The 24,083-nt window shown below is 43.0% G+C and overlaps 1 protein-coding gene across 6 annotated transcripts; it reads right to left on the reverse strand.

Moving 5' to 3' along the window:
- TPMT (thiopurine S-methyltransferase) lies at positions 1,224 to 23,948 on the reverse strand. Of its 6 annotated transcripts, none has more exons than XM_018039232.1 (10): positions 23,846 to 23,918; positions 23,221 to 23,313; positions 17,496 to 17,679; positions 16,254 to 16,346; positions 13,117 to 13,249; positions 9,688 to 9,740; positions 8,955 to 9,029; positions 3,966 to 4,051; positions 2,340 to 2,384; positions 1,225 to 1,925 (listed from the first exon to the last, which is right to left on the reverse strand). In XM_018039232.1, exons 3-10 carry the CDS (start codon positions 17,633 to 17,635, stop codon positions 1,813 to 1,815), a joined length of 738 nt encoding a protein of 245 aa, XP_017894721.1. In that variant the 5' UTR covers positions 17,636 to 17,679; positions 23,221 to 23,313; positions 23,846 to 23,918; the 3' UTR covers positions 1,225 to 1,812. The 6 variants fall into 6 exon arrangements, with proteins under 6 accessions (XP_017894718.1, XP_017894721.1, XP_017894720.1 ...); XM_018039231.1 differs by having other exon boundaries at positions 17,496 to 17,696; XM_018039233.1 differs by having other exon boundaries at positions 23,221 to 23,289; positions 23,846 to 23,901.

Here is a 24,083-nt window from a genome sequence, read left to right on the forward strand (position 1 = left end):
ATGATTAATAAAAGAAATTCCTTGAGTCTAACTCTGAGTTTCCTATGAAGAATCTTTCCTCCTCCATGGTGGAGTCTCCATGGATTTCCTGTGTACTTTCCTCCAATACTCCTCCCTTAGAGGGCCCAGGAACAGCACGACCATCTCTTCCTGCTTCCACCCAGAAGGAGCCCCAAAGGGGACAAAGGGTTTGAAGAATGGGTCTTGTGGTCAGTGGCTGACTCCTGTGCAAAGTACCAGGCAGAAGAGGGGGGGAAATGGAGACCCAGCTCAAGCGGTGACAGCAGAGAGGGGGTGCCGGGCGACAGGCCGTGGAGTCTGGGAGAGCTCCAGCAGGCGGGCTGCTGGTTTTGCAAGCGTGGGAAGACACACCACATACATGCAGTTGAGAAGGAATCCCAGAACAAGTCCAAGGACACAGCTGTATCGCAGAGCGTACCTGACAAGGATCAGAGAGGCAGGAAGAGAGCCAGTGGCACAGACTAGAAGCATCTCAGTCCAGGAGGACAGATGCAACCTTTGAACCGAGAAGGAGCAAAGACAGTAGGCACCTTAGCTCGAGCTTGTGAGCACACAGGAAACAAAACTCGCTACCATTGCCAGCCTGAACCCCTCCTGGGTTGGTGAGTTTTGAGCTTCAGGCCAGCCTTGGGGGACCTCCGTAATAGGCAGGTCTCCGTCACCTCCGTCCCTGGACCCGACCTGGGCTCAGGTGACGTCTCCAGCTCTGCTTTTCCCCAAGGGTACCTTGTCCTCCAGCACTCACCCGCCTATCTAATTTCATAAACTTGTGCCCCACCACGTGCTCGGCTCCAGTGGTGAGGGATCGGCGGTGAGGGGTAAGTGGTAAGGGGTAAGTGGTAGAGGCTTGAACATTTTGAGCACCCACAGAAAAATGAGCTGGAGCTATATGGCTGGAAATGAGAATCTGGAAATGTCAACGCGTCTCAAATTTTCACACACACACCAGTAAATAATTTTAATAATGCATCCCAGCCTACTAAAATGAGCTAAACAAGCTAAATCGTTTAGGTATTAGGTGGTGCAGTAAAAGAGGAATGTCTGATTTAACAAAATGTGACTGTTAGTGAAAAATGAAAAGTTTTGAATCTAAAATTTCATAATGAACAGACACGAACCCAGCCCTAAGTACACCTTCACTTCTGAAGACTTCATCATTTAAACAAGATGAAATTAAGAGAAACCTGCCCAACACAGGAAAACAACTTCTAAAAATAATTTATTTTTACAGTTTGGGAAAAAAATATTTTGTTCCATACAGAGTGGTCAATTTCATTAGTTTAAAATTTTTTTTCTTCATTCTGTCACATATAAAATTATATAAGAAGAAAAATGTGAAAAGGAATGCTAGGATTTAGTACAATTTGACGGTTTATAGTAAAAATTAATGTTTTATTATAATGTCTTAGATGGTTAGCTTTTACCTTGAACCCTATTAAAAGTTACATCTCTTCAATGCTTCTAAACTTCAAAAAGATACCATTTTCTCTATTATATTTGTTACATACATTGCATTTCTTTTTTCTTTTTTAATTATATAAGTAATACATGCTGATTGTAAAAAATTCTTACAATCTGTAAGACATACAAGTATAATCGTTTATTCCCAGTCATACACTCCTTTCTAAAATATGTGCTTTTTCTAAAAAGTCATAAGCATTTTTTAGCAAAGATCTGTGGTATGATTTGCGAACAATTTTTTCCCCCAAAAGTCACCCATTTTCAAGCATTAGCACAATTTTCAATTGTTCAAAAACATTTTGGTATTATTTGTTTCTATTTAGGTCTCATTTACTTTTCTGTAAATAGATATAACCTTTCAATAATCTGGTCGATTCCCCAACTTTTATGTCGTTCTTCAAACACATCAGCCTTCTCTAGACATTGAATATTGCATACTGAACCTGAAACAAAAAGAAAGTGGCAAGTTAAAATTTTATCACGAATACAATCAATTCTTCAAAAACATATCAAGTGATTTTTAAAAACTGTGTGTACTGAAGATTTTTCCTTTCTTTTTAATGAAAAGGGGGAAATACTGAGTACATTTTCTCAACTCTGAAGGTTATTATAATTTTTTTAACTCCTAAGAGTTAAAATAAATATACAATCTCTCTAGAAGAATTGAGATGTCTTTAACATAAACGTACCATTTAGCTAAAAAGGCATATTACAGAGATGGGTCCCTTTTGGGGGGATTAAAATAGTCTCCAATAAAATGGCTTTGGACTTTAAAGTACTTTAGATATTAATGGTTTGCTAACAGCTCAAAACAGTTGACTTTACTTAAAAAGTTATAGCACATATCTGTAACTTACCAAACAATTTTTTAACCTCCCCATCTGTAACGTAAAACGGTGGACCTGAGTAAAAAAGAAGCATGGTGAAGAGTAAGCTCTACAGATCTAATTCTAAAGAGAAACAAACCTTCAGGGCCCACTTCTCAGCTTATTCCCAATGACCTAGGGATATTCATTCCACATACAACTTGGTTATCCAAACAGGTGAGGATGGGACACCTTTTCTGCTTCTTATTTTGCACATCTTATACCAAAGACCAGCTAACCACTGGGAACGGCAGACGCGCACCTCCAGCTTCCATGAGACGCTGAGTCAGCCACGGGACTTGGGAAAAGGGATGTGAGAGTGGAGTTCATGAACAAATGCCCCTGGGACTTGCTGCTTCCAGAGTATAGATTTTCGACCATGCACAGTCCCTCATTCCACACACTCTGCCCATTTTGCTGCGGGCACTTTAAAGGAAACAGCTTCTTCCCCATTCTAGAAGGTATTCTGAGCCTCCGCCCCAGACAGAGCTTGCTCTGTCTTCTTCCCACAGGCCCTTCCTTAGGCCTACTGCTCAGGAAGGGAATTTAACACATTATTGACTGGGGGATTTTTGCTGAAACTAACACCTGTGGCTGGCGATTTGTGATGTATGTGAATTTTGAAATGGCTCAGTCAATAACATTCTGGAGGCAGAGTGGTAAAGAACCTGCCAGCAGTGCAGGGGACATAAAAGACACAGGTTCCATCCCTGGGCCAGGAAGATCCGCTGGAGGAGGAAACAGAAAACTGCTCCAGTATTCTTGCCTGGTAGATCCCATGGACAGAGGAACCAGGTGGGCCATATAGTCCATGGGGTCGCGAAGAGCAGACACAACTGAGCACACACACAACACACAAACGAAAGATGTATTAACATCTCTCTGGTCAGTAAGTTGCCAAATCACATTTGCAGGGCTGACATCTGTCGCCCTTAGTTTTTATTTCCATCTGACTGTTCTCAGACTTAATTATAGCCACTAGGTCTCATCTTTTAATGAGTTTTCAAGATCTGACTTCTTCAAACAGAAAAAAAAAACCCCACTAACATTAATATGTAGAAAACAAGGCACTTTTTAAAAAGCTCCATTAAAAATCAAAACGGGAATGTTTACAAATTCAAAGTATATGCACTTGGTTTTCACTTCTTCCTGAAAAGCCATGACTTAAAAGGTCAAGTGTTAATGTTCAAACACATTTAAATGAATCCAGAAGAAAACATCCCTATTACACATTCAAAAAATATATAGTTATTTTTAACATGTGCTATAGTCCATGGGGTCACAGAGAGTCGAACACAACTCAGTGACCGAACGAGAACATTTTTAACATGCAATAAATTATAAAATTCCAGCAATTAAAAAGCAGGAATAGTTCAGAGATTTTCCTGCCCACCTCCTACCTTCCCACGTGCGCTTCTCACCCTATTTCCTATGAAGATGTATTTGTATTTGTTGGCATCAGCCCAACGCATCCCACCCCCCCATCATGGCTGACACAGACTCCATGTATATAAGCAGGACGCCTCCCATGAGATAAAGTAGGAGAAAATAATGCTATCCCGTCACAGAAATCAAGAAAACAAGGCAACTGGAAAAAGAACAAAAAGGAAACTTTACCTGCATGTTTAGTTGGATCGTAAGAAAGAACAGACAAGAGGTACTGAAACCCAGGTCTCGTCAGGGACAACATTACATCCGAGTAGCTGAAAAGAATACAAAAAGGCACACATTACATTTCTTTACAAAGTCAAGGCCTGTGGAAGACCAGACGCAGGGAGGGAAGCCCAGCTTTCCTTTCATCTGTTACTGAGTTTAATTCTCCGAAAAAATCACATGAAGTCGAGTCTTATTCTAAACAGCCAGAAATGGGCTCAGCAAATGATGTTACCCAGCTAAGCTGGGAGATAGAGAAGATGGGAATCAAAAGGAGCTCTTGGGACTTCCCTGGAGGTCAAGTGGTTAAAACTCTGCACTTCTAAAGCAGGGGTCGTGGGATCAATCCCTGATAGAGGAACTAAGATCCAAATGCCTTGGGGAATAGACCGGAAAAAAAAAAAAAAAAGGAAGTCGGGTTCAGGAAGGAGCCCCTCAGACCAGAAGACGTCAAATAAAGTGGAGGAGAGGCTCCTTCCAGAGTGACTTGGACCCCGGAGGCTGGTCAGCTTTGAACATGTATTTCCCGAAGCACTGTCAGTTCTAGGGCAGTGATTCCCAGACCAGGCTGGCATCGAGATGACCTGGGCAGCTATGGGAAGAAAAGATGCCTGGGCGTCAGTCATCCCAAGACTGAGTCAGTAGGTTTGCTGTGCGGCCGGGGATGCTGCAGTCTAACAAATATTCTGGGTGACGGGGTGGTCGCCAGGGGCTCAGATAAGAGGCACAAAACCACCCCTTTCCTCTTTTTAGCAGGAGAGGTCTCATAAATGGGCTTCCCAGGTGGCGCTATTGGTAAAGAAGCCATCTCCCAAGTGCAGGAGACATAAGAGATGCAGGTTCGATCCCTGGGCCAGGAAGATCCTCTGGAGGAGGGCGTGGCAACTCACTCCAGTCTTCTTGCCTGGACAATCCCATGGACAGAGGAGCTCAGTAGGCTACAGTCCACAGGGTCACAAAGAGTCAGATGCAACTGAAGTGACTTAGCACGCCCACATGCAAGACTGATAAACAGGTCAAAATTCAAGAACATTAAAGTTCTGCAAGTATGGCATGATCCCTGAGTGCTACTGCAACTGTCCTTTGGAGCAGGTGTCCTGGGCAGCAGGCAGTACCACTTCCCAGCCGTGTCTGATGGGTTCGGAGTGGGGACCAGATGCTAACAGGGCCCATCAGCAGACCAACCAGGAGACAGAATGATGAATTTGACCCATCAGATGACTCCACTGGGAAACTGAGTTAGATCCAAAGGGAAGTTGCTCATAGATGGACCTATAGATTGTCATACTGAGTGAAGTAAGTCAGACAGAGAAGGATAAATACCCTATGACATCCCTTATTTACAGAATCTAAAAAGAAACGATACAAACGAATTTATTTACAAAACAGAAACAGAGTCGCAGTCTTAAGAGAATAAATTTACCGTTACCAGGGGCAGAGGGGGAGGATGGAGGAAGGGATAGTTAGGGAGTTTGGGATGGACATGGACGCAATGCTGTATTTAAAATGGATAGCCAACAAGGTCCTACTGTATAGCACAGGGAATTCTGCTCAATGTTATGTGGCAGCCTGGACGGGAGGGGAGTTTGGGGAAGAATGGATACATGTATATGTATGGCTGAGTCCCTCTGCTATCCACCTGAAAATATCGTAACATTGTTAATGGGCTATACTCCAATATAAAATATTGTTTGCTGTTATTAGTGGATAAGTTGTGTCCGACTCTTTGCGACACCATGGACTGTAGCCCACCAGGCTCCTCTGTCCATGGAATTCTCCAGGCAAGAATACTGGAGTGGGTTGGCCATTCCCTTTTCCAGGGGATCTTCCTGACCCAGGGACTCAACCCGTGTCTCCTGCATCGAAAGGTGGATTCTTTACCACTGAGTCACCAGGGAAGCCCCTAAAATAAAATAAAAAGTTTAAAAGAAAAAAAAAAAAAGAAGAGTTGGTAGTTTGCTGTGGTCTTTGAACTAAAGACTGAAGTTGCTGTGCCGGGCGGTGGCTGGAGCTGAGAAGGCTAAGGGCTGTGAGTCAGATCCGTGTGAACAGGAGTGTGTCAGTGGAGAAAGCCGAGTGCTGAGGCAGGAGGACAGAGGACATGCACACAAGGAGGGGAGTGGCCGTGAGAGAGACAGACAGAGGCCAACAGGCTGCACAGCTCTGGGTAAGGCACTTTGGCACTTGGCATACGGGTTTCCACCGGGTCCAGCTGTGATGCCAGCCCTGTCCGGAGCCCTGGGAGAAATCAGGAAGGCTGTCCAGGGTGAGGATTAGGAGGTCAGGCTCCACCAGGTCCCCAGGCTCAAAGTCCAACCTCTCCACCTACTGGCTGTGTAAGCTTGACGAAGTCTTTGCCCCTTTGTGCCTCAAGTTTCCCCATCTGTTAAATGGGGATGAGACTAGCAGTGAACGCACAGGCGGTTGTGAGGATTCAGTGAGCTCACACATAGAAAGTGCACAGAAAGGCACTGGTATATATTTGCAAGCACCTGTATTAAGCACAGTATGTATTAAGAAGTCAGTGACTTCTTCCTTCGGCATCCATGACATAAACTCCCCTAAACCTCGAGCTGGTTTGAGCTGGTCGCTCTTCCTCGCGTGTGAAAGAACCAGCCCTAAGCAAACTTCTGAGCAGAAACCTTCTTGTCTTAACGTTCCATTATCATTTTTAAGAAGAAAGAACTTGCTGTCCCCATTAAGTGATGAGTCAGACGGGTTCGGCAGGGTGTCCTGGGGCCCACCAGCATCCTTCTTCTTGGAATGCAGACTTTCTCAACTCGTTTCCAAAAATTCAGAAAAATGAGAGATATGATTGATGTCAGACAAAAGGCTTAAGAGTCACAGCAGAAAACACAGCAGTTCTCACCCACATGTAATCTCAGCAGGAAGACACCCAGTACTGAGGGCAGGACTGGGATAAAGCACTAAGTATCTTAAATGTAAGATAAAGTCGTGGATCTGTCCAATGGCTCAAAATAAACAGTTATTCCAGAAACAAAGGCCAGTGTTCTCAGGAGTTCTTGGGGCTGTGACCACAGACACTCTCACACACACAGAGATGGCTGAAAGGGGAGAAAAGAGAAGAAGGGCGCCAGAAATAGAGTCCACAGCCAAACTGGAACTAGATTCTCTAAGAGCTCCAGAGGAGCCTCATGACTCTTTCTTACCATGAGTTAGACGGTTCAGGGGCCACTTGGAAGGCCTTCATTTCTAGGACAGAGGAGGCAATAGTGGCTACTGGGAAACTGCATTTCCCTGGCTTTGAGTCTAATTTGTTCTCAATTATTGACTCAACACATATTTATTAAGCTTTTACTATGAGTTAGAAGAAGGAAATGGCCACCCACCCCAGTATTCTTGAAGCCTGGAGAATCCCATGGATGAAGGAGACTGATAGGCTATAGTCCATGGGGTCGCAGAGTCGGACATGACTGAGTGACTTCACTTTCACTTACTGTGTGTTAACATTTTATATCTATTTGGGGTTGGCCAAAAAGTTTGTTTGGGTTTTTTCCACAGCAGCTTTCAGAAAAGAACAGAACTGGAAATACAGAAACGACGAGGGCCAATACCAACGTGCGCTTGTTCAGTTATTTCCCCAACATCGTGTGTTTTTAGACACAGTAGGAGCTTAACGTGTATTTGTTGAACACTGGAATGAAAGTTTCCAGTAACAGGAGAGCTGAAGCAATCGTTGAAGGAGGGCGGACGGGGAGAGGCAGGAACAGTCCCACTAAGGATGGTCCTTCAGGGAACACTGTCTTTCAAGCATGTGAGGTAGGGAAGGGTCCCAGAGAAGGAAGAAGAGAGGCACAATGTCAGAAAGAAAAGGGAAAAAGACATATTAAGAGGATGTGGCATGATCTAATTAAAAAAAGATGAGGTGTGGCAACAAGCCTAATTTGTCAAACAATTCACATTTAAAATCTGAGATTTCATTTCACTTTTTGCCATGTGCTATGAGTCTGCCTCCATAAAACTAAATAATTCAATATTTATGTGCTACACCCACATGAGTCTGTGAATGACATCTGGGTTGGAAAGCACACAGGAAAGATCACATTTCACTCAGTACAGCTTCTCATAGTTTAATTTTCTAATAAGACCAGGTACAGATGAAAGGCCACTCAAAATATCCAGATCAAAAGCCCTAATGCAGTAACGGCTAATATTTAAACTGTCATTTAGGGTCGACACGGCACTTTCTGCACGTGTCATTTCTTTCCATACCCACAACAACCGTATGAGGGGGCCGAGGCATGGGCGTGGCTTTAACTATTTTTATTTATTTTATTTTATCTTCTGGCTGCACTGTGAAGCGTGTGGGATCTTAGTTCCTATACCACAGATCTCCTGCAGTGGAACTGTGGAATCTTAATCCCTGGACCAGCGGGAAAGTCCCTGAATCTCAATTCTGTCATGCACTTGCTTGCTACCCTGTGGACATATAACTTTTAACCTCTCTGACCTTACTTTCCTCATCTGTAAAATGGGAATAATGATGGCCTAATACCTCACAGGGCTACTTAGTGGATGAACTTGTTGATAGACATAAAGAATTTCAACAGAGTCTGGCACACGGCAACAAGCCAACAAATATTATTAGCTGGCAGGGTCAGTGGAAGTGAGGAGGGTGGTATGAGTAGAAATATTACAGGTTAACAGAGGAGTAAACTGAGGCTTAGAGGAACTGACTGTTCTGATGAGAGTAACACCGCTTAGAAGTGACAGGGCCACAAGTCTTGCACCTGTGCCCCCGTGGCCAAATCCTATACTTTTTAGACCAAGATACTGTTAGATACAGGTCTTCTAATTCCAAATACAGCAAGCTATTCCAAACTAGTAAAAGTCTAGGAATCTTCTAGAAACCAGAAAAAGTATGAGATACTGAATTAAGGCTAAAAAGGGGAGAGGGGGAAATAACATAATTAAAGAAACCAAATCACTAACCGTTTGCGATCACTTGGATTAACAGCGACTAAGGCTCCTCTATCCCAAATCCGGTCAAATTTGCCAATATTTGCTCTACCAGAAAGAAAAAGAAAAAAAAATTCTGTAAGAAAAACCGAATCTTTAACAAGACAGGGTTCCCCACAGTATGTGCTGGAACCTCACCAGCAGTTAAGGAACTGGGATCTCACAGATGCTTTCCCTCAGAATCTCTAGGGATGTGTTGACACGTGTGTACACGTGTGTGTGTGTGTGTGTATGTGTGTGTGTGCAGCTGTCCATTTCCGCCTAATTCTAGGCACTGGTGACAGCAGCTTGGACTTGGGAGCACAAAGGAAGCACAAGGGACAGTTTGCAACAACTCTGCTCTCAGCCCCTGGAACAGGTATCAGGAACTCTCAGAAGAGATCTCCCCTCTGTCCATCTGAGACTGAAATGCATTTCTGTTACAGACACAGGTGTGAAGTGGAAGACATTTTCTTCCCCCTCCTTTTCCCTACCTTCCTAGGATCAAAATAATTTTTCCAGAGCTCAGAAGTTACTCAAGGACAAAGATATCACGTGTGCAGACATGTAGGCTCTAGTAAAAACAGCTGCAGAACAGACTCAAATGAATGCTTCATGGATGCTACTGCAAATTGGATGGAAGTGATAAAAAGATTCTTAACCTACCTCATCACTGTCTAGCAAACACTCAGATTTTTAAAAGTGGAGAGGAAGACATCAGTCCTACCTGGGAAGATCAAAAAGGTTGCAGCAATACAATGAAATGTTCCCTGAAGAACTCTGCAATGAAAAAGTAAAAAATAAAAAATCCATTTTATTAGGAGGTACCTGAATGGTCAGAGGAAAAAAAAAGAAAAAGGGGACAAAACAAAGCATAGGTAGTAGAGAAAGAATATGTAATTAAACATAAAGGACATAATTTCATGGCAAATCATCTTTCAACATCATTTGTTAAATGTTTATTTTTTAAGTTGTAAAATAAATATGGACCACATTATAAAGAATTTACATAATAAAGAAAAAAAACCTGCCTGCCACCATCTGAACAGTGATTTTCAATCATTTCGGTGAGTTCCTCTCGATTTTTTCCCCTCTCACTTCCTGCACCTTGCAACTTTCGCAAATATTTTTTAACTGAAAATAATGGCACTTAGAAAAATTAAAAACCAGTATGGGATTCTTTGGGATCAACTCAAAAAAAAAAAAAGGAAAATCAGATATTGGTTAACCCTGAAGATCAGTTAGCACTTACTCCCTCTGGAACTTGTTAAATTTTAGCAAGGTTTCCTTTAGCAGAGTCTTGACATTTTAACTCCCTAAAGACGAGCACACAGATTGCTCAGTTACCAGGCAGACATTTTAAAAGTGCAGTTCTGTTGACTCCCCAGTTTCTCTCTTTCTTTCACTGGCCGACGAGCATTTATTTCCCAAGCGTCTAGCGGACAGGATTAGCCCGGGTTCTAGAGACTGCAGTAAATCTGAGACAGGCCTTGACCCCGGTGAGGACAGCCTGGTGGGGCAGCGAGGCGTGGGAACAGAGAGCCACCACGGTACACGATGGGCTGTGCTCTTCTGGTTGTGTGCCCAGAACTGTGGGAACAGAGCAGACAGAGCGGGGCCTCACTTCACTGCCCTCGCTCGGGGAAAGGAGGAACAAAAGGCGGCCGCGGACAAACCGGCTAGATGCATCTGCTGACGTCACGGTGGTGGGCGGTGAGGAGCCTGGGGTTACGGGAGGGGCAGGGTAGGAGAGGTACTGAAGGACCTAAAAATACTGGATTTTATTCTGAAATGAGGCGCCAACAGAGGCTACGATGAGAGAAGCGCAGGTCTTTGCAGACCTGTCTGGAAACACAAGGAGGAGGGGTCTAGAGGTCAGGAGAACAGCCCATGAATGTCAACTCGGGCTGCAGATGGGACTCACTGGGGAGGTTTACACAGACCTGGTGCCAGGCCCCACCTCTAGAGGTTATGACTTAATTAGCCTGAGCACTGGGAATCTTAAAAGATCCACAGACAATTTGAAAGGTGCCACTGGGGCTGAGACGGAGAAGGCAATGGTGCCCCACTCCAGTATTCTTGCCTGGAAAATCCCATGGACGGAGGAGCCTGGTGGGCTGCAGTCCATGGGGTCGCTAAGAGTCAGACGTGACTGAGCAACTTCACTTTCACTTTTCACTTCCATGCATTGGAGAAGAAAATGGCAACCCACACCATTATTCTTGCCTGGAGAATCCCAGGGACGGGGGAGCCTGATGGGCTGCCGTCTATGGGGTCACACAGAGTCAGCCACAACTGAAGTGACAGCAGCAGCAGCAGCAGCAACTGGGGCTGAGAACCATGGCCCCCAGGAGGACTAGCTTCTCTGGACCGAGGCAACTGGGATTCTTAGATGATCTAAGAATGACCTGGGAGGAAGCTGTAAAATAAAGTACTCTCAAGCTTCCTACTGACCTGAGGGATTAATTTCAATCTTTAGAAGCGAGTACTTTGCGAGAGACTGAATGTACAAACACACAGTGGCCAGACTGCACGTACCAACAACTCATGTCTGATAAGAGAACTCGGACCCATGGCTTCTGCAGCAAGCAGCCTGGGAAGTCAAACCACAACCCTGCAGGACGGTGGTCAATTGACCGCCATCCTCCCTGATTTACAACACCACCCTTCCTCCCTCTCTCTTCCAACTCAAACACGCTTCCCAAAGCAGTCACCGGGGTGCTGCTCCAAGTTAGCTGATCGCACCTGAAGCCTTCACATCTTTCACCAGGAAGCTTTCCCACCCCACTGCCAGGCTTTGAGCCTCTGCCAGATGCAATTGGCTGACTCCCGCTGAACAAACAGTCTCTACTTGTTCTCATTCGGGTAGATTCTGTTTATTTCCACATTATTATTCCAAGCTAGTGCAGCAGTTTCACTGGATCATTCTGGTCACAGGCAAAAGACAACTCTCAAATCTATCATTTCCAGCCCAGACGCTCCCCCAACGCTTTGGAGACAGTTGCCAGTACCTCCTTATCATACCACACATCGTTTCAACTAATCATCTCCAGAACAACGCTCATCTTCTCTGCTGTTCAACTTGTTTCTCCTTTATTCTTTGCCATCCAACCAGTCATCTGAGCTGGAAATGTAACCTCATCACTCTCTGGATTCCCATTCAGTTAATCACCAAAGCCTTCCCAGTGTGACACCCTAAACATAGCTTTAAGCCATCTGTTCCTCTAAGCACCCCATCGCTCTTCTAGTGCAGCCCTTCAAGTTCTTTCCTGGACCACTGCTCACAACCTCCTATTTGGTCTCTCTGCCAGGGGGCTACCGCCCTTCAAACTTACTTCCCTTGAGGCTACAAGGGTGAAAGTGAAAGTGAAGTTGCTCAGTCCGACTCTTTGCGACCCCAGGGACTGCATCCTACCAGGCTCCTCTGTCCATTGGATTTTCCTGGCAAGGGTACTAGAGTGGGTTGCCATTTCCTTCTCCAGGGGATCTTCCCCACCCAGGGATTGAACCTGGGTCTCCCACATTGCAGGCAGATGCTTTACCATCTGAGCCACTGTAGCTGGTTGCAAAAGAAAACCTGGCTGTCACGTTCCTACTTAAAACCCTGTGGTGCAGAATGAGGTACCAGCTTCACAGGGCATCTGAGCTGGCTGACCTGACGCCCTGCCTGTCCCAGTCCTAACTGTCATCACACTTCAGGAAGCTCCCCTTAGGCTGGATTAGGAAACTTCCCTCTCGGTTTGCTTAATACCCCAAGTCGTTTCACTGAGCTCCCTGTATGACAAACAATCTCCTATGCTTCTCTTTTCTCCTAAGCTAAGCGATTCTTTAGAGCAGGGACCGTGCTTTCATCTCTTCGATGTCTTACGCAGGGTGCGGCGCTTGACAGGTTCTCAGAAACATTTGTTGATAAATTAAAAAGCCAACAAACCCAAACCAAAAATATGACAAATAAGCTTTGATCTTGGCTTTTCATGTCTATTTGTTCACATCTAGCTATGGTCTATCTTTTTATGTTCCTTATGCTATACAAAGTCCTGGTAAATCTGAAGATTAAGAGGGGTCATCTGATGTGTACAGTGCCTTCACTTACTCATGCTGAGAAAAACCTTTTTGGGGGGGTATGGAAATAATATTTGCCAAAACCAAAACACACCTTGAATATTTTGGCTCCAGGAATTTCCATAATTGGTTCTTCTGAGTAAGAAAGATTCTGCTCCATAAAAAATTCCTGTATCCCAAGTTCGCTGATTTCCACGCCTACTACACTGTGTCCTCGGTCTGCAAACCTGCATAAAATCATATAATTACACTTAAAGTTTTCTTTTGAGTACGATACTAAGTAAAAGGGTATACACCAATGAGCATATATTTTCCTTAATTTTAAGAGATTTGTATGAATTCAGACTCACAGGGTTTCACAGAACGTGTAGATCCATAGCAAGCAGATTTTTATATTCTCTGTATATTCTATGCAATACAATTTATATATTCTCAAACCCTATGCTATGTGGAGTTCTGAGAAAAGGGTTTATAGGACCTTGGGGAAATTTTAAAAGCTTGGAAAATTATACCTTAAAATGTTGATTTACTACAAATGGACTGGATTGGAAGAGTTTTTGATTTAACAGCATCCTATGAATTTGATATGCTTTTCCATTTCTCGAAATCAGCTCTGTCCATTAACACTGTCAGTGATGAGAGGAGAATCTCTACTTGTGTTGTTCAATCCAGCAGCCACTAACCACATAGCTGAGGGCCCTTGAGACGTGGCTTGTGTGATTTAGTTTAAATAGCCACATGGGGCTGATAGATATAGTACTGGAGTACATCCATCTCTGTTAAAAATGTTAAAATTTCCACTTATTTACACTAAACTCTGTCCAGAAATTTGTTTCACTACCATATGCAAATAGCTAGTATTTTCCTGATTAGCTTTATGGTTACAGAATTCAGTCTTGGGATCTTAGACTTCAGAGAAAACAACACTAGTGGCACAATTACCCAGGTACAATATTGATTTTTATGCCACATTAAATAAACACATAACTCATTTATGCTATAATGCAATACATGCCTTCTTAAAAACCACTGCACCATGCAAAATCATGCAATAAAATCATGAAGTTTATGGGGATGGGAGTTGGGGTACACATTAAAAAAACTATACTGTCCCATTGGAATATTATTCAGTCATAAATAATTGAACTCTTGACATTTATGACAACATGGATGGGCTCTGAGGGTATTATGCTAAGTGAAATGAATCAGTGAAGAATAGCATATAATCTCGCTTACATGTGGAATCTAACAAAAACAAGCTTATAGATACAGAGGCCAGACTGGTAGTTGCCAGAGCCTGGGGGTGAGTGATGGGTGAAATGGGTGAAGGAAGTCAAAAAGTACAAATTTTTACATGTGGAAAAATGAAGCATAGCCTACGGTAGATTCACGCAGACTGGATTATACTGTAATGCACTGCCCTAAGAAAACCCCAAAACTAAGAAAATGTCCTAAACACTTTACGTTGATGTTTTCGAGTTTCAGCTAATAGTTTATCTATTCACACTGGATACCTGTACAGACCTTTAATACACAAATTTATTACATAAGTGAAAAATCCTCTAACATAACAACTTTTATACAATAATAGTCATGTTCAACTCTCTGCAGCCCCATGGACTGTAGCCCGCCAGGCTCCTCTGTCCATGGAACATTCTAGGTAACCTGGAGCGGGTTGCCGTTTCTTACTCCAGGGTTTCTTCCCCATCCAGGGATCGAACCCTCCTCTTTTATGTCTCCTGCATTGGCAGGCAGATTCTTTACCACTGACCCACCTAGAAAACCCATACAGTTACAGTAGCTTAGTTCTGGAATTCCTATTACAAATGACTTTAGACCCTGAAGTCTAAAGGAACCTTCAGCAATCACATTTAATCGGCTGTTTCCTTACACTGTTTTCTAATTTTGCCTCCAAGCTTCTGCTAGAACTAGGTTGTTAACACTTACGACAATAAGATACTCTGTTCACAGAGTTAATGTTTTTCTTGCAGGTAGTTTCGAAAGTAATTCTCTTGTCTGATTCAGTGAGTCAGTTAGGATGTAATGTTCTCAATTTTGTGGCCACCTAGATGGAGGAGCCTGGTAGGCTGCGGTCCATGGGGTTGCTAAGAGTCGGACACGACTGAGGGACTTCACTTTCACTTTTCACTTTCATGCATTGGAAAAGGAAATGGCAACCCACTCCAGTGTTCTTGGCTGGAGAATCCCAGGGACGCGGGAGCCTGGTAGGCTGCCGTCTCTGGGGTCGCGCAGAGTTGGATACAACTGAAGCGACTTAGCAGCAGCAGCAGCAGCAGCAGACTCTAAGCCACAGCAGCCACTCGCAAAAGCTCTCAGCTACAAGTTGCGGGAGCGGTGGCAGGCTGCAAAAATGTCACTGTCCCCACTCAGAAATCCACTCCCAATGCATAGAGATTCTGTGGTTTGGCCACCTATGTTTACATAGGGAACAGAGCATTTTTAAGTTACTGTATTTTTCACTTACTAATTGCTTTCATGTATTTTATTTTTCTTTCCTGCTTGATGATCAAAGTTCTCAGCATTCATGCTTATAAATGAATAGTACATCTTGGCACATAAGATAGCATCTGTACATCAATCATCACAACAAATTCTGTATAGGAAATAATTGTCAGGTTTGTGACTTTAGGGTAACCCATAGTGAGGGTGGCTTGTTAATTCAAGTGAATTCTTTTCACAGAGAATTACTCACAAGAAACACTTTCTCTATCACTGGTTTTATTAGCAATGATTCATGAAAACAAAAACTCCTACGTGCTGGTTGAGGGAGGGGAGGGTTGAGTTGAACTGTGGACTACACACATTCTTGCCAAAAAGCAGTAATTCATTTTTCTGTCCACCTCTATTTAAAATATCTAAAATTAACTTAGCCACATTCCTAAAACACCTACAAAAACTAAACCAGGCACAAAGGTGAAGGAGATTTAAGAAGGAAGACTGGTTCCATTTTTCCCTCTCCCATCTCAATGGTTCTAAACTAATCCTTTTTCGTAACTCAATACAGAAACACAAGTTCATCCCTCTGTTTCGGCAGTGTCTTCACTGTTTGAGAGTATTACCTCTATGAAGCCATCAGTAATAGTCTACTAAATATAGAATCCCTGTACATTTCCTGAGAAAGGAACTTTTTAAAGTCACATCCTGTTAAATATTCACCCATAGTATCTATCATCAAGACAAGAGAGGATGTTCATGCTTATCTGCTCATACCATTTCATTTCAACTGCTTTTCCACAAAGGGGAAAAAATACCCTCAGTGCTTTCTCGCCTTTAAGAAAAGTATCCAGATACTTCTTTAATAGCCTGGGAAGAAAAAAAAAATTGTTTTTATTAGCCCAAGGCACAGAGGAAAGGACTACAATCATATAACACTAAGTACTTTTCATGAATTATCTCACGCAATATTTCCCAACAACTTTTACTCAGTAGAGAACCTCGGTTATTAAAATTGCCAGTTTACATATGAAGAAACAGGAAGATTAAGCAGCTTGCTCAGTCATGTAACTAGTGAGGGGTTAACCTGACCCAAACCTGGGATTTTCCTGGTTAGTAATTAAAAACAAAATTTTATTTTTCGTTAGTTGCTATGTTTTAAAAATGTATACCTATGTGATAGGGAAGGAATAGCAGCCTACTCCAGGATTCTCGCCTGGAGAATCCCATGGACAGAGGAGCCTGGCTACACCGGCTACATAGTCCATGGGGTCGTAAAAGAGTCGGACCACCCACCACCACCACCACCACCACCTGTGTGCATGTTCTAAAGCCAGCTACACGACAGAGAGAACTCATACAATGATTCTGGGAGATACCCCAACTATTACTCAGTGTGCAAACGTGATAATAGTAACAGTGTCCCCTGGGCAGTCAGGGTGGCTGCCTGGACGAAGGAACATCTGTCACGACCACTTTACTCAGCAATGGGCCATTGTCTATTGCTGCTGCTTCAAAGCTGGCTTCGACTACCATTACATTGCTCAGCATGTAGCTCACATTAATTTCTCTCAACTTCTCTTCTTCCACCATGTAGACAGTACTTTAACATTTGGACATATGCTATTGGAAAGCGAAGTCACACCACCACTACTTTTCAGTATAAAGAGATAGCAGCATTAACATAGCTTGAGCATCTGGGTATGTATAAACACACATGACCAATGAATAGATGTTACAGGGGATTAAAGAAAGACATATTTCAAAAATTGAAGATGCCATCAACTGTAGGTCGCACCATGATTTATACTCCACGGGAAGAAATATCACTGCCAATTACACCATGACATGCCACAGACTCATTCTGACTTCAGAGATGCTCAAATGTGAAAAACTAAACCTGTGCATCTTAAAAATCAGTCAAGTAATGTGTACCTATATTATTATTTCTATTTCCAAAGTCAGTTTCTGATGGGGCATTTCTGTTATACACCCACATTTAATATAAACATTTCTTACTGATGTCCTTGTTCTTGATGAAATCCAGTGTTGCGATTCACCCACTTTTCTTGCCATTCTTCCAGAGTCAGCACCCGGTCTTTCTGAACCTCAGTGTCTGGGTACTCTTCACTGTCAAGTACTGCTCTTGTATCAGCCATGGTTTTGTAGATGGCTCTGGCTCACAAACAAATGTCCCCAGTGCCTAAAAATGAAAAATGTCTGTAATGCTGTCATTTAAGGGCATTTCAATTCTATGATAAATGAAATAAAACCCTAATATTTTCAGCCATGTAGCTTTAAAAAAATATTTCAATATTCAAGGAAAAGCCACATGAAAGTTACTTTTCAGTGAGTCTGATGGTTTAGGCATACCTCATAATCCATATTAGGAAAGATCTTTAAATAAATTGAATTACATCTTAGAGTAAAAGAGTTTAACTTTTTTAAAAAGAGAGAGAGGATAAAAAAAATAAACAGGCAGTATAACTTTTGTTAGCTGAGAACTTTTCCTAACATCTCATTCTTTTGCATTGGCAGGCGGATTCTTTACCACTGAGCCACTAGGGAAGTCCCTTTAACATCTCATTCTTTAATTTTGAAAACTTCTTTTACTGTTTACTTATTGTTTTTAACCAATGTTATGTTGTACACAATTCAGAGCTCAACAGTTATGAAAGCAGGTCCCCATTTCTGAGAGGCAACCATCTTTAGTTCTTTTAGCTGAATCTTGACATATATCTCAAAATATGACTCAAATATCATGCTTATTTTGTATCTTAATTTTTCACTTCTAGGAAGCATCTAGAAAATATCAGCATTTAGCCCTCTTTCAACTTGCCAACACACACACACACACAAACACACACACACACATCACCTTCTCATTTTTCCTATTGCATCCATACACACATAGCATATTTGTGATTAAATATTTCAAGTATATATTACAATGACTAGATAAATACTATTCTCAGCTAAGCCATGTAGAATTCTATGATTACTTTTCCTTTTCTGTACAACCTTTTAAATCTATAGTTAATAACTGTCTGGCTTTTTCATTTATAAAATTTCTATGTACTTATTACTAACTCAGCACTAAGTTCTCCCAATCTCCTATCAGTACACTGTCAGTCTCTGCAGTTATCAGATATCCTATCAACGTCATCTTAGAGAAGAGCCTTCATACGTGGATGCTCTCTTCTCCTGGTACATAGCTGGCCTTCTGGGGTCCTTCCTGATCATCATCCTGAAACTTTCTTTTTTATCTTGTGCTAGATCCCCTGTTTCCTTAATTGGCTATCCCCCACTTTTCTTTGTTATCACCCTTATATTGGTAAAGTATAACCTTCAGCAGCTTTCTGAGAAAGGGCGTATGGGAGGAAAGGGTTTCTTCTGCAACTTTGCATATATAAAATATCTTCATACTATTCCCTACCCACTGGCAACCCACTCTAGTATTCTTGGCTAGAAAATCCCATGGACAGAGGGGCGTGGAGGACTACAATCCATGGGGTTGCCAAGAGTCGGACGTGACTGGGCCACTGAGCATTCCCCATCCTTGATGTGTAGTTTTGCTGCATAAGAATTCTCAGGTGGAAAACATTTTCACTCACAATTCTGAAGAAATCATTCCCTTATCATCTAGCTTGCAGAGTTAATGCTTAAATTCAAAGACATTCGGATTCTGATGGTTTTTCGATGTGGCCAATATTTTTCTCTCTCTCAAAGCTTTTCTTTGTCCCTTAGTTTGTGCAATTTCATAATTCTGTGCCTTACTCTGGGTCCACTTACATCTGTTTGGTGTAGTTCTTTTAATCAGGAAGTTCATATTTTGCAATTCTGGAAGAAGTCTTGAATTATTCAGATGATTTTGATCCCTCCCCCTTTTTTTTTCTGTTTCTATTTCTCAGACCCCTTTTATGTGGTTGTAGAACTTCCCAAATGGCTCAAGAGGTGAAGAATCTGCCTAGAGTGCAGCAAACACAGGTTCGATCCCTGGATTGGGAAGATCCCCTGGAGAAGGAAATAATGACAGTACATTCTAGTATTCTTGCCTGGGAAATCCCATGGACAGAGGAGCCTCGCGGGCTACAATCCGTGAGGTCCCAAAAGAGTAAGACACAACTGAGAGACTAAACAACAACAGCAATAAAATCTTCTGACCCAATACTGTAAATCGCTCACATTTTTTCTATATTCCAGCTCTTCACCGTTTGCCCTGTGTTTTGAGAGATCACCTTATTTTTATTTTTCTACTTAGTTTTTCTTTCCTGCTTTGAAGTCTTTACTTCTTAAGAGCTCCTTTTTGTTGTTGTTTCTGATGCTCTCTTTTCATTTTATTTTATGTACAGAAAGGCTATAATATTTTCTTTTATTTACCTGCATGGTTTGTTACTGAGTCACTTTTTCTGTTGGCTTTGTCTTGTCTTCCAAACTAGTGATTGCCCTTAAATGCCTAGCAATTGCTTAGTCACTCAGTCATGTCTGATTTTGTGACCCTATGGACTGTATGTAGCCTGCCAGGCTTCTCTGTCCATTTAATTTTCCAGACAAGAATACTGGAGTGGGTTGCTGTTTCCTTCTCCAGGGGATCTTCTTGACCCAGGGATTGAGCTGGCATCTCCGGCTTGGCAGGTGGATTCTTTACCACTGAGCAGCCAGGGAAGCCCCATTACCTACTCACATTTAAGAGTAAAAGCTGATTATAAGGTTAAGTTTGTGGATGGAGCTTACTGACTCTAAGCTTTACTGTAGAATGATGTGAGCAGATATCATTTGGAAACTTAGATGTCATGATCTTTATTTTTTTGGACTTAAGACTTTCCATAAATGGACCTTCTAATTCCTGTTGAAAGCTTGAGTCCTTGGGACCATGATTCTATACTCACATGCTACTGCTGCTGCTGCTAAGTCGCTTCAGTTGTGTCTGACTCTGTGCGACCCTATAGACGGCAGCCCACCAGGCTCCCCCGTCCCTGGGGATTCTCCAGGCAATAACACTGGAATGGGTTGCCATTTCCTTCTCCAATGCATGAAAGTGAAAAGTGAAAGTGAAGTCGCTCAGTCGTGTCCGACTCTTTGAGACCCCACGGGCTGCAGCCTACCAGGCTCCTCCGCCCATGAGAAAAGGATAAAAACGGAAGAAGGTGCCAGCATTCATTTGCTTGTGTTCAGTTAATTTCTGTACCTTCAGTATGGTACTCCCATCCCCAGCTGTGAACTGTATCTTCCCAGTCCAAAGACTGCACCCTCTCCAGGGAATAAAGCCCCAAACGTCTGCTGATGCCGAGAGGAGCAGGAAGTTGGGGAAGGGATCAGGAACTTAGCTTTTCAGGAATCAGAATTTCAAACAATTGCCTTAATTTAGACCAGACCCTTCCATTTCCCAGAGATACCTGGTGCTGCTAACTTGGGAGCACTGGGGAATTCTACACTACAAGTAAGATTGCTCATTGGCTTCCCCATTGCTGGTTTAGAATTTAGCCTTCTTCAGTCTGCAAAATCCTTCACCACTTGTCCATCTGCTTTCTTGATTTAGAAATTCTTCTCTTTTGTCCTTCCTTTATGCCTTTAAAAATCCTGTTGTTGTTTTGGTGGAGTTTCAAGAAGGAATAAAAGCAGATGCATGGATTCAGTATCCTACCTCTATCCCACAAGTCTGCATTTTCAAATAATTTTCTTAAACCTTTTTTTTTTTGAATGGAAAATGCATACAAAGGTGTTGATCTAAAGAAAAACACACAACCTAAGAGTTATGAGTTTCAATTTTATTTGGGGACCTCACTGAGGACAATAGCCTAGGAGAGAGTCTTTCAGGGGCACAGTCTTTCAGAGCATAGCTCCGGGAAAATGCTCCTAATATGTATGTTCTGTATACATAAGATCTTTTTTTTTTTTTTTAACTAGGAAAAATATGTAGCCTAGCGTGCGTATGCATGCTAAGTCACTTCAGTCGTGCCTGACTCTTTGTGACCCTATAGACAGTAGCCCGCCAGGCTCCTCTATCCAGGGGGATTCTCCAGAATACTGGAGAGGGTTGCCATGCCCTCCTTCAGTCCTTCAGTGGGGAAGTCTGGGATCTTCCCCACTCAGAGATTGAACATGCGTCTCCTGTGGCTCCTGCGTTGCAGGCAGATTCTTTACCGCTGAGCTACTGGGGAAGCCCGTAGTCTAGCACACATCTTGCTAAAAGATTACTGCTAATCACAAAGAACAGATACTTCAAGTTAATGATTTTAGTGATTTCTGTGTACAAAAAGTTGCAGGAATCTGGGACCACTGTATAATTCTCCCTGAAGCATGCTATCTAGGGGCCATTGATCCAAAACACATAATGCCTCACTCTTATTTTCCTTCCTGAAGTCCTGAAACACTTGGCAAATAAATATCACTCTCTGCAGGGGGTTGCAATTTAACCCTTAGTGTAACTGGATGATGAGCAATACTCTTTGTTCCTTATTTTTTTTCCTTTACAAAGAGAACTAAGGAAAAAAGACATGTGAACATAACTGCAAATCTACCTGAAGGTATGTGGAAAATGTCTGTCTTTTCAATATGAAATTTGTTACATAAGGACAATACAACACAATAGTTCTAACGTACCCTTTGAATCATTAGTGAAACTAATTTGGTTTGGATTACACTAGCAGGCTAATCTTAGTGGAGTTAATTTAATGATTCATCTGTGAGAACAGCAAACATCACGGATAAGAAGTTATTCAAGAAAAAGTTCCCTTTATGATAAATTGGGCTTCAGTGTGCTTAGGATTAAACGGAGAAGGCACCTCCCTTGGAATTAAGAACACATCACTTTCCAGCCAACATTTGTTAACAAATGGCTTTTTCAAAGGCCCTGACATGTCAGGAGGTGATCCTTGAGTCTTCTGAGAGGTGAGAGGAGTATCTGACTATATTGTGTACAGAAAAGCGAGTTGTAGTTTTCCCATTTCCATTTTCAGCCACAAATTTTGACACCTGAACTTGAGCCTGATTAAAACAGTTCTCTAAAAGGGAAGCATTTTATCATGGAACAAGGCCAACCTATTGGGCCCTTCTAGCTCAGTCGGTAAAGAATCTGACTGACACAAGCAATATTCTCTTTGAATCTGCCTGCAATGCAGGAGACCACGGTTCCATCCCTGGGTCAGGAAGATCCTCCGGAGAAGGAAATGGCCACCCACTTGAGTCTTCCTGCCTGGAGAATCCCATGGACAGAGAAGCTTGGCAGGCTCCAGTCTGTGGGGTTGCAGGAGTTGGACATGACTGAGCAACTAAACACAAGGGCAGCCTGGAATAGTTCAGCTCCGACTCCACTGAGTGACTAACAACAACCACCTCTCCTCCCAGCTGGCGCTAGTGGTAAAGAGCCTGCCTGCCAGTGCAGAAGACCTAAGAGACCTGGGCTCAATCCCTGGGTCAGGAGGATCCCCTGGAGAAGGAAATGGTGATCCACTCCAGTATTCCTGCCTGGAGAATCCCATGGACAGAGGAGCCTGGTGAGCTACAGTCCACTGGGTCGCAAAGAGTCAGATACGACTGAAGCAACTTAACACACATACCCCTCTCACAAAGACTTGGTATCATGAATATAATTTAGTCATTTCTTAGCCGTTCTCATAGCTTCTCAACATGTACTTAACTTGCCCACATCCCTTTCTGGAGAAAGAAAAAATTTCCTTCTATAACAAGATAAAAGTGCAAAATTATAAGAACCAGGACAGGCTAATTTCATAATCATTCTTACCCATACGCAGAAATAGCAGATGTGCACAAATCTCCTTGGGTCTTCTCCCAAGTCTGGTTTCCTCCTCACCTTTTCGATAAAACCATGTTTCTGCTTTAAATTTATTTTAAAATTTTTAGCAAACTGAAGATTTAGTAAATTGAAGTTAAATTTTCCTAAATTAAAATTAGTAAAATTCAGTAAATTTATTTTAAAAATTTTGGTAAATTGTAGAATTTAGAAAACTGAAGTAAATTTAAAATTGAAGATTTTAAACTCAAGGGCACAAATTTTTAGAGTGTGGCTCAGTGATTTCTTATTACATATGCATACACCTATGCATTTACCATGGAGCAAGACAGGATATTTACAACACTCCATTTCTCCCACTTCCCCGCCCCCAGCGCATCACTCGTTATTCTGGCAAGTATTTCTCTTTTCTTAAAATCAACCATGCCCGACAGTGATTTGGAGGTCACTTTAATCAGGGACTCAGAACACTGCGCTCCTTGAGTCCATTTCAGGGCGCGGATTGCCAGGCGGTGCGCACACCGTGGGGTGCCCCGTTCCCGATTCCGATCACACACTCACACTCGCAAAGTGCCCGTTGGTCACCGCACCCTCCTCCGCGCCCAGCGGCCCCTACCTCGTGCGCTGTCCGCCCGCCGGCCGCTGACTCTGGCGCTGCCCCAGGGGCCGCACCGGCTGGGGACCCGCGCCCCCGACTCAGCTCCGCCCCCGGGCCCGCCCCTCCCGCGGCGCACAGACCCCGCCCCCCCTCCCCAGGCGCCCTGGCTTTGCGCAGCGGCGGAAATGGTCAGGGCGGGGCGAGCCGCGCGGCGGAGGCGAAGGCGGGGACCCGGCTCCTCCCCGGTCCCGCCGGC

The sequence above is a fragment of the Capra hircus genome, chromosome 23 (genome assembly GCF_001704415.2).
Source record: "Capra hircus breed San Clemente chromosome 23, ASM170441v1, whole genome shotgun sequence".
Lineage (NCBI taxonomy): Eukaryota > Metazoa > Chordata > Mammalia > Artiodactyla > Bovidae > Capra > Capra hircus.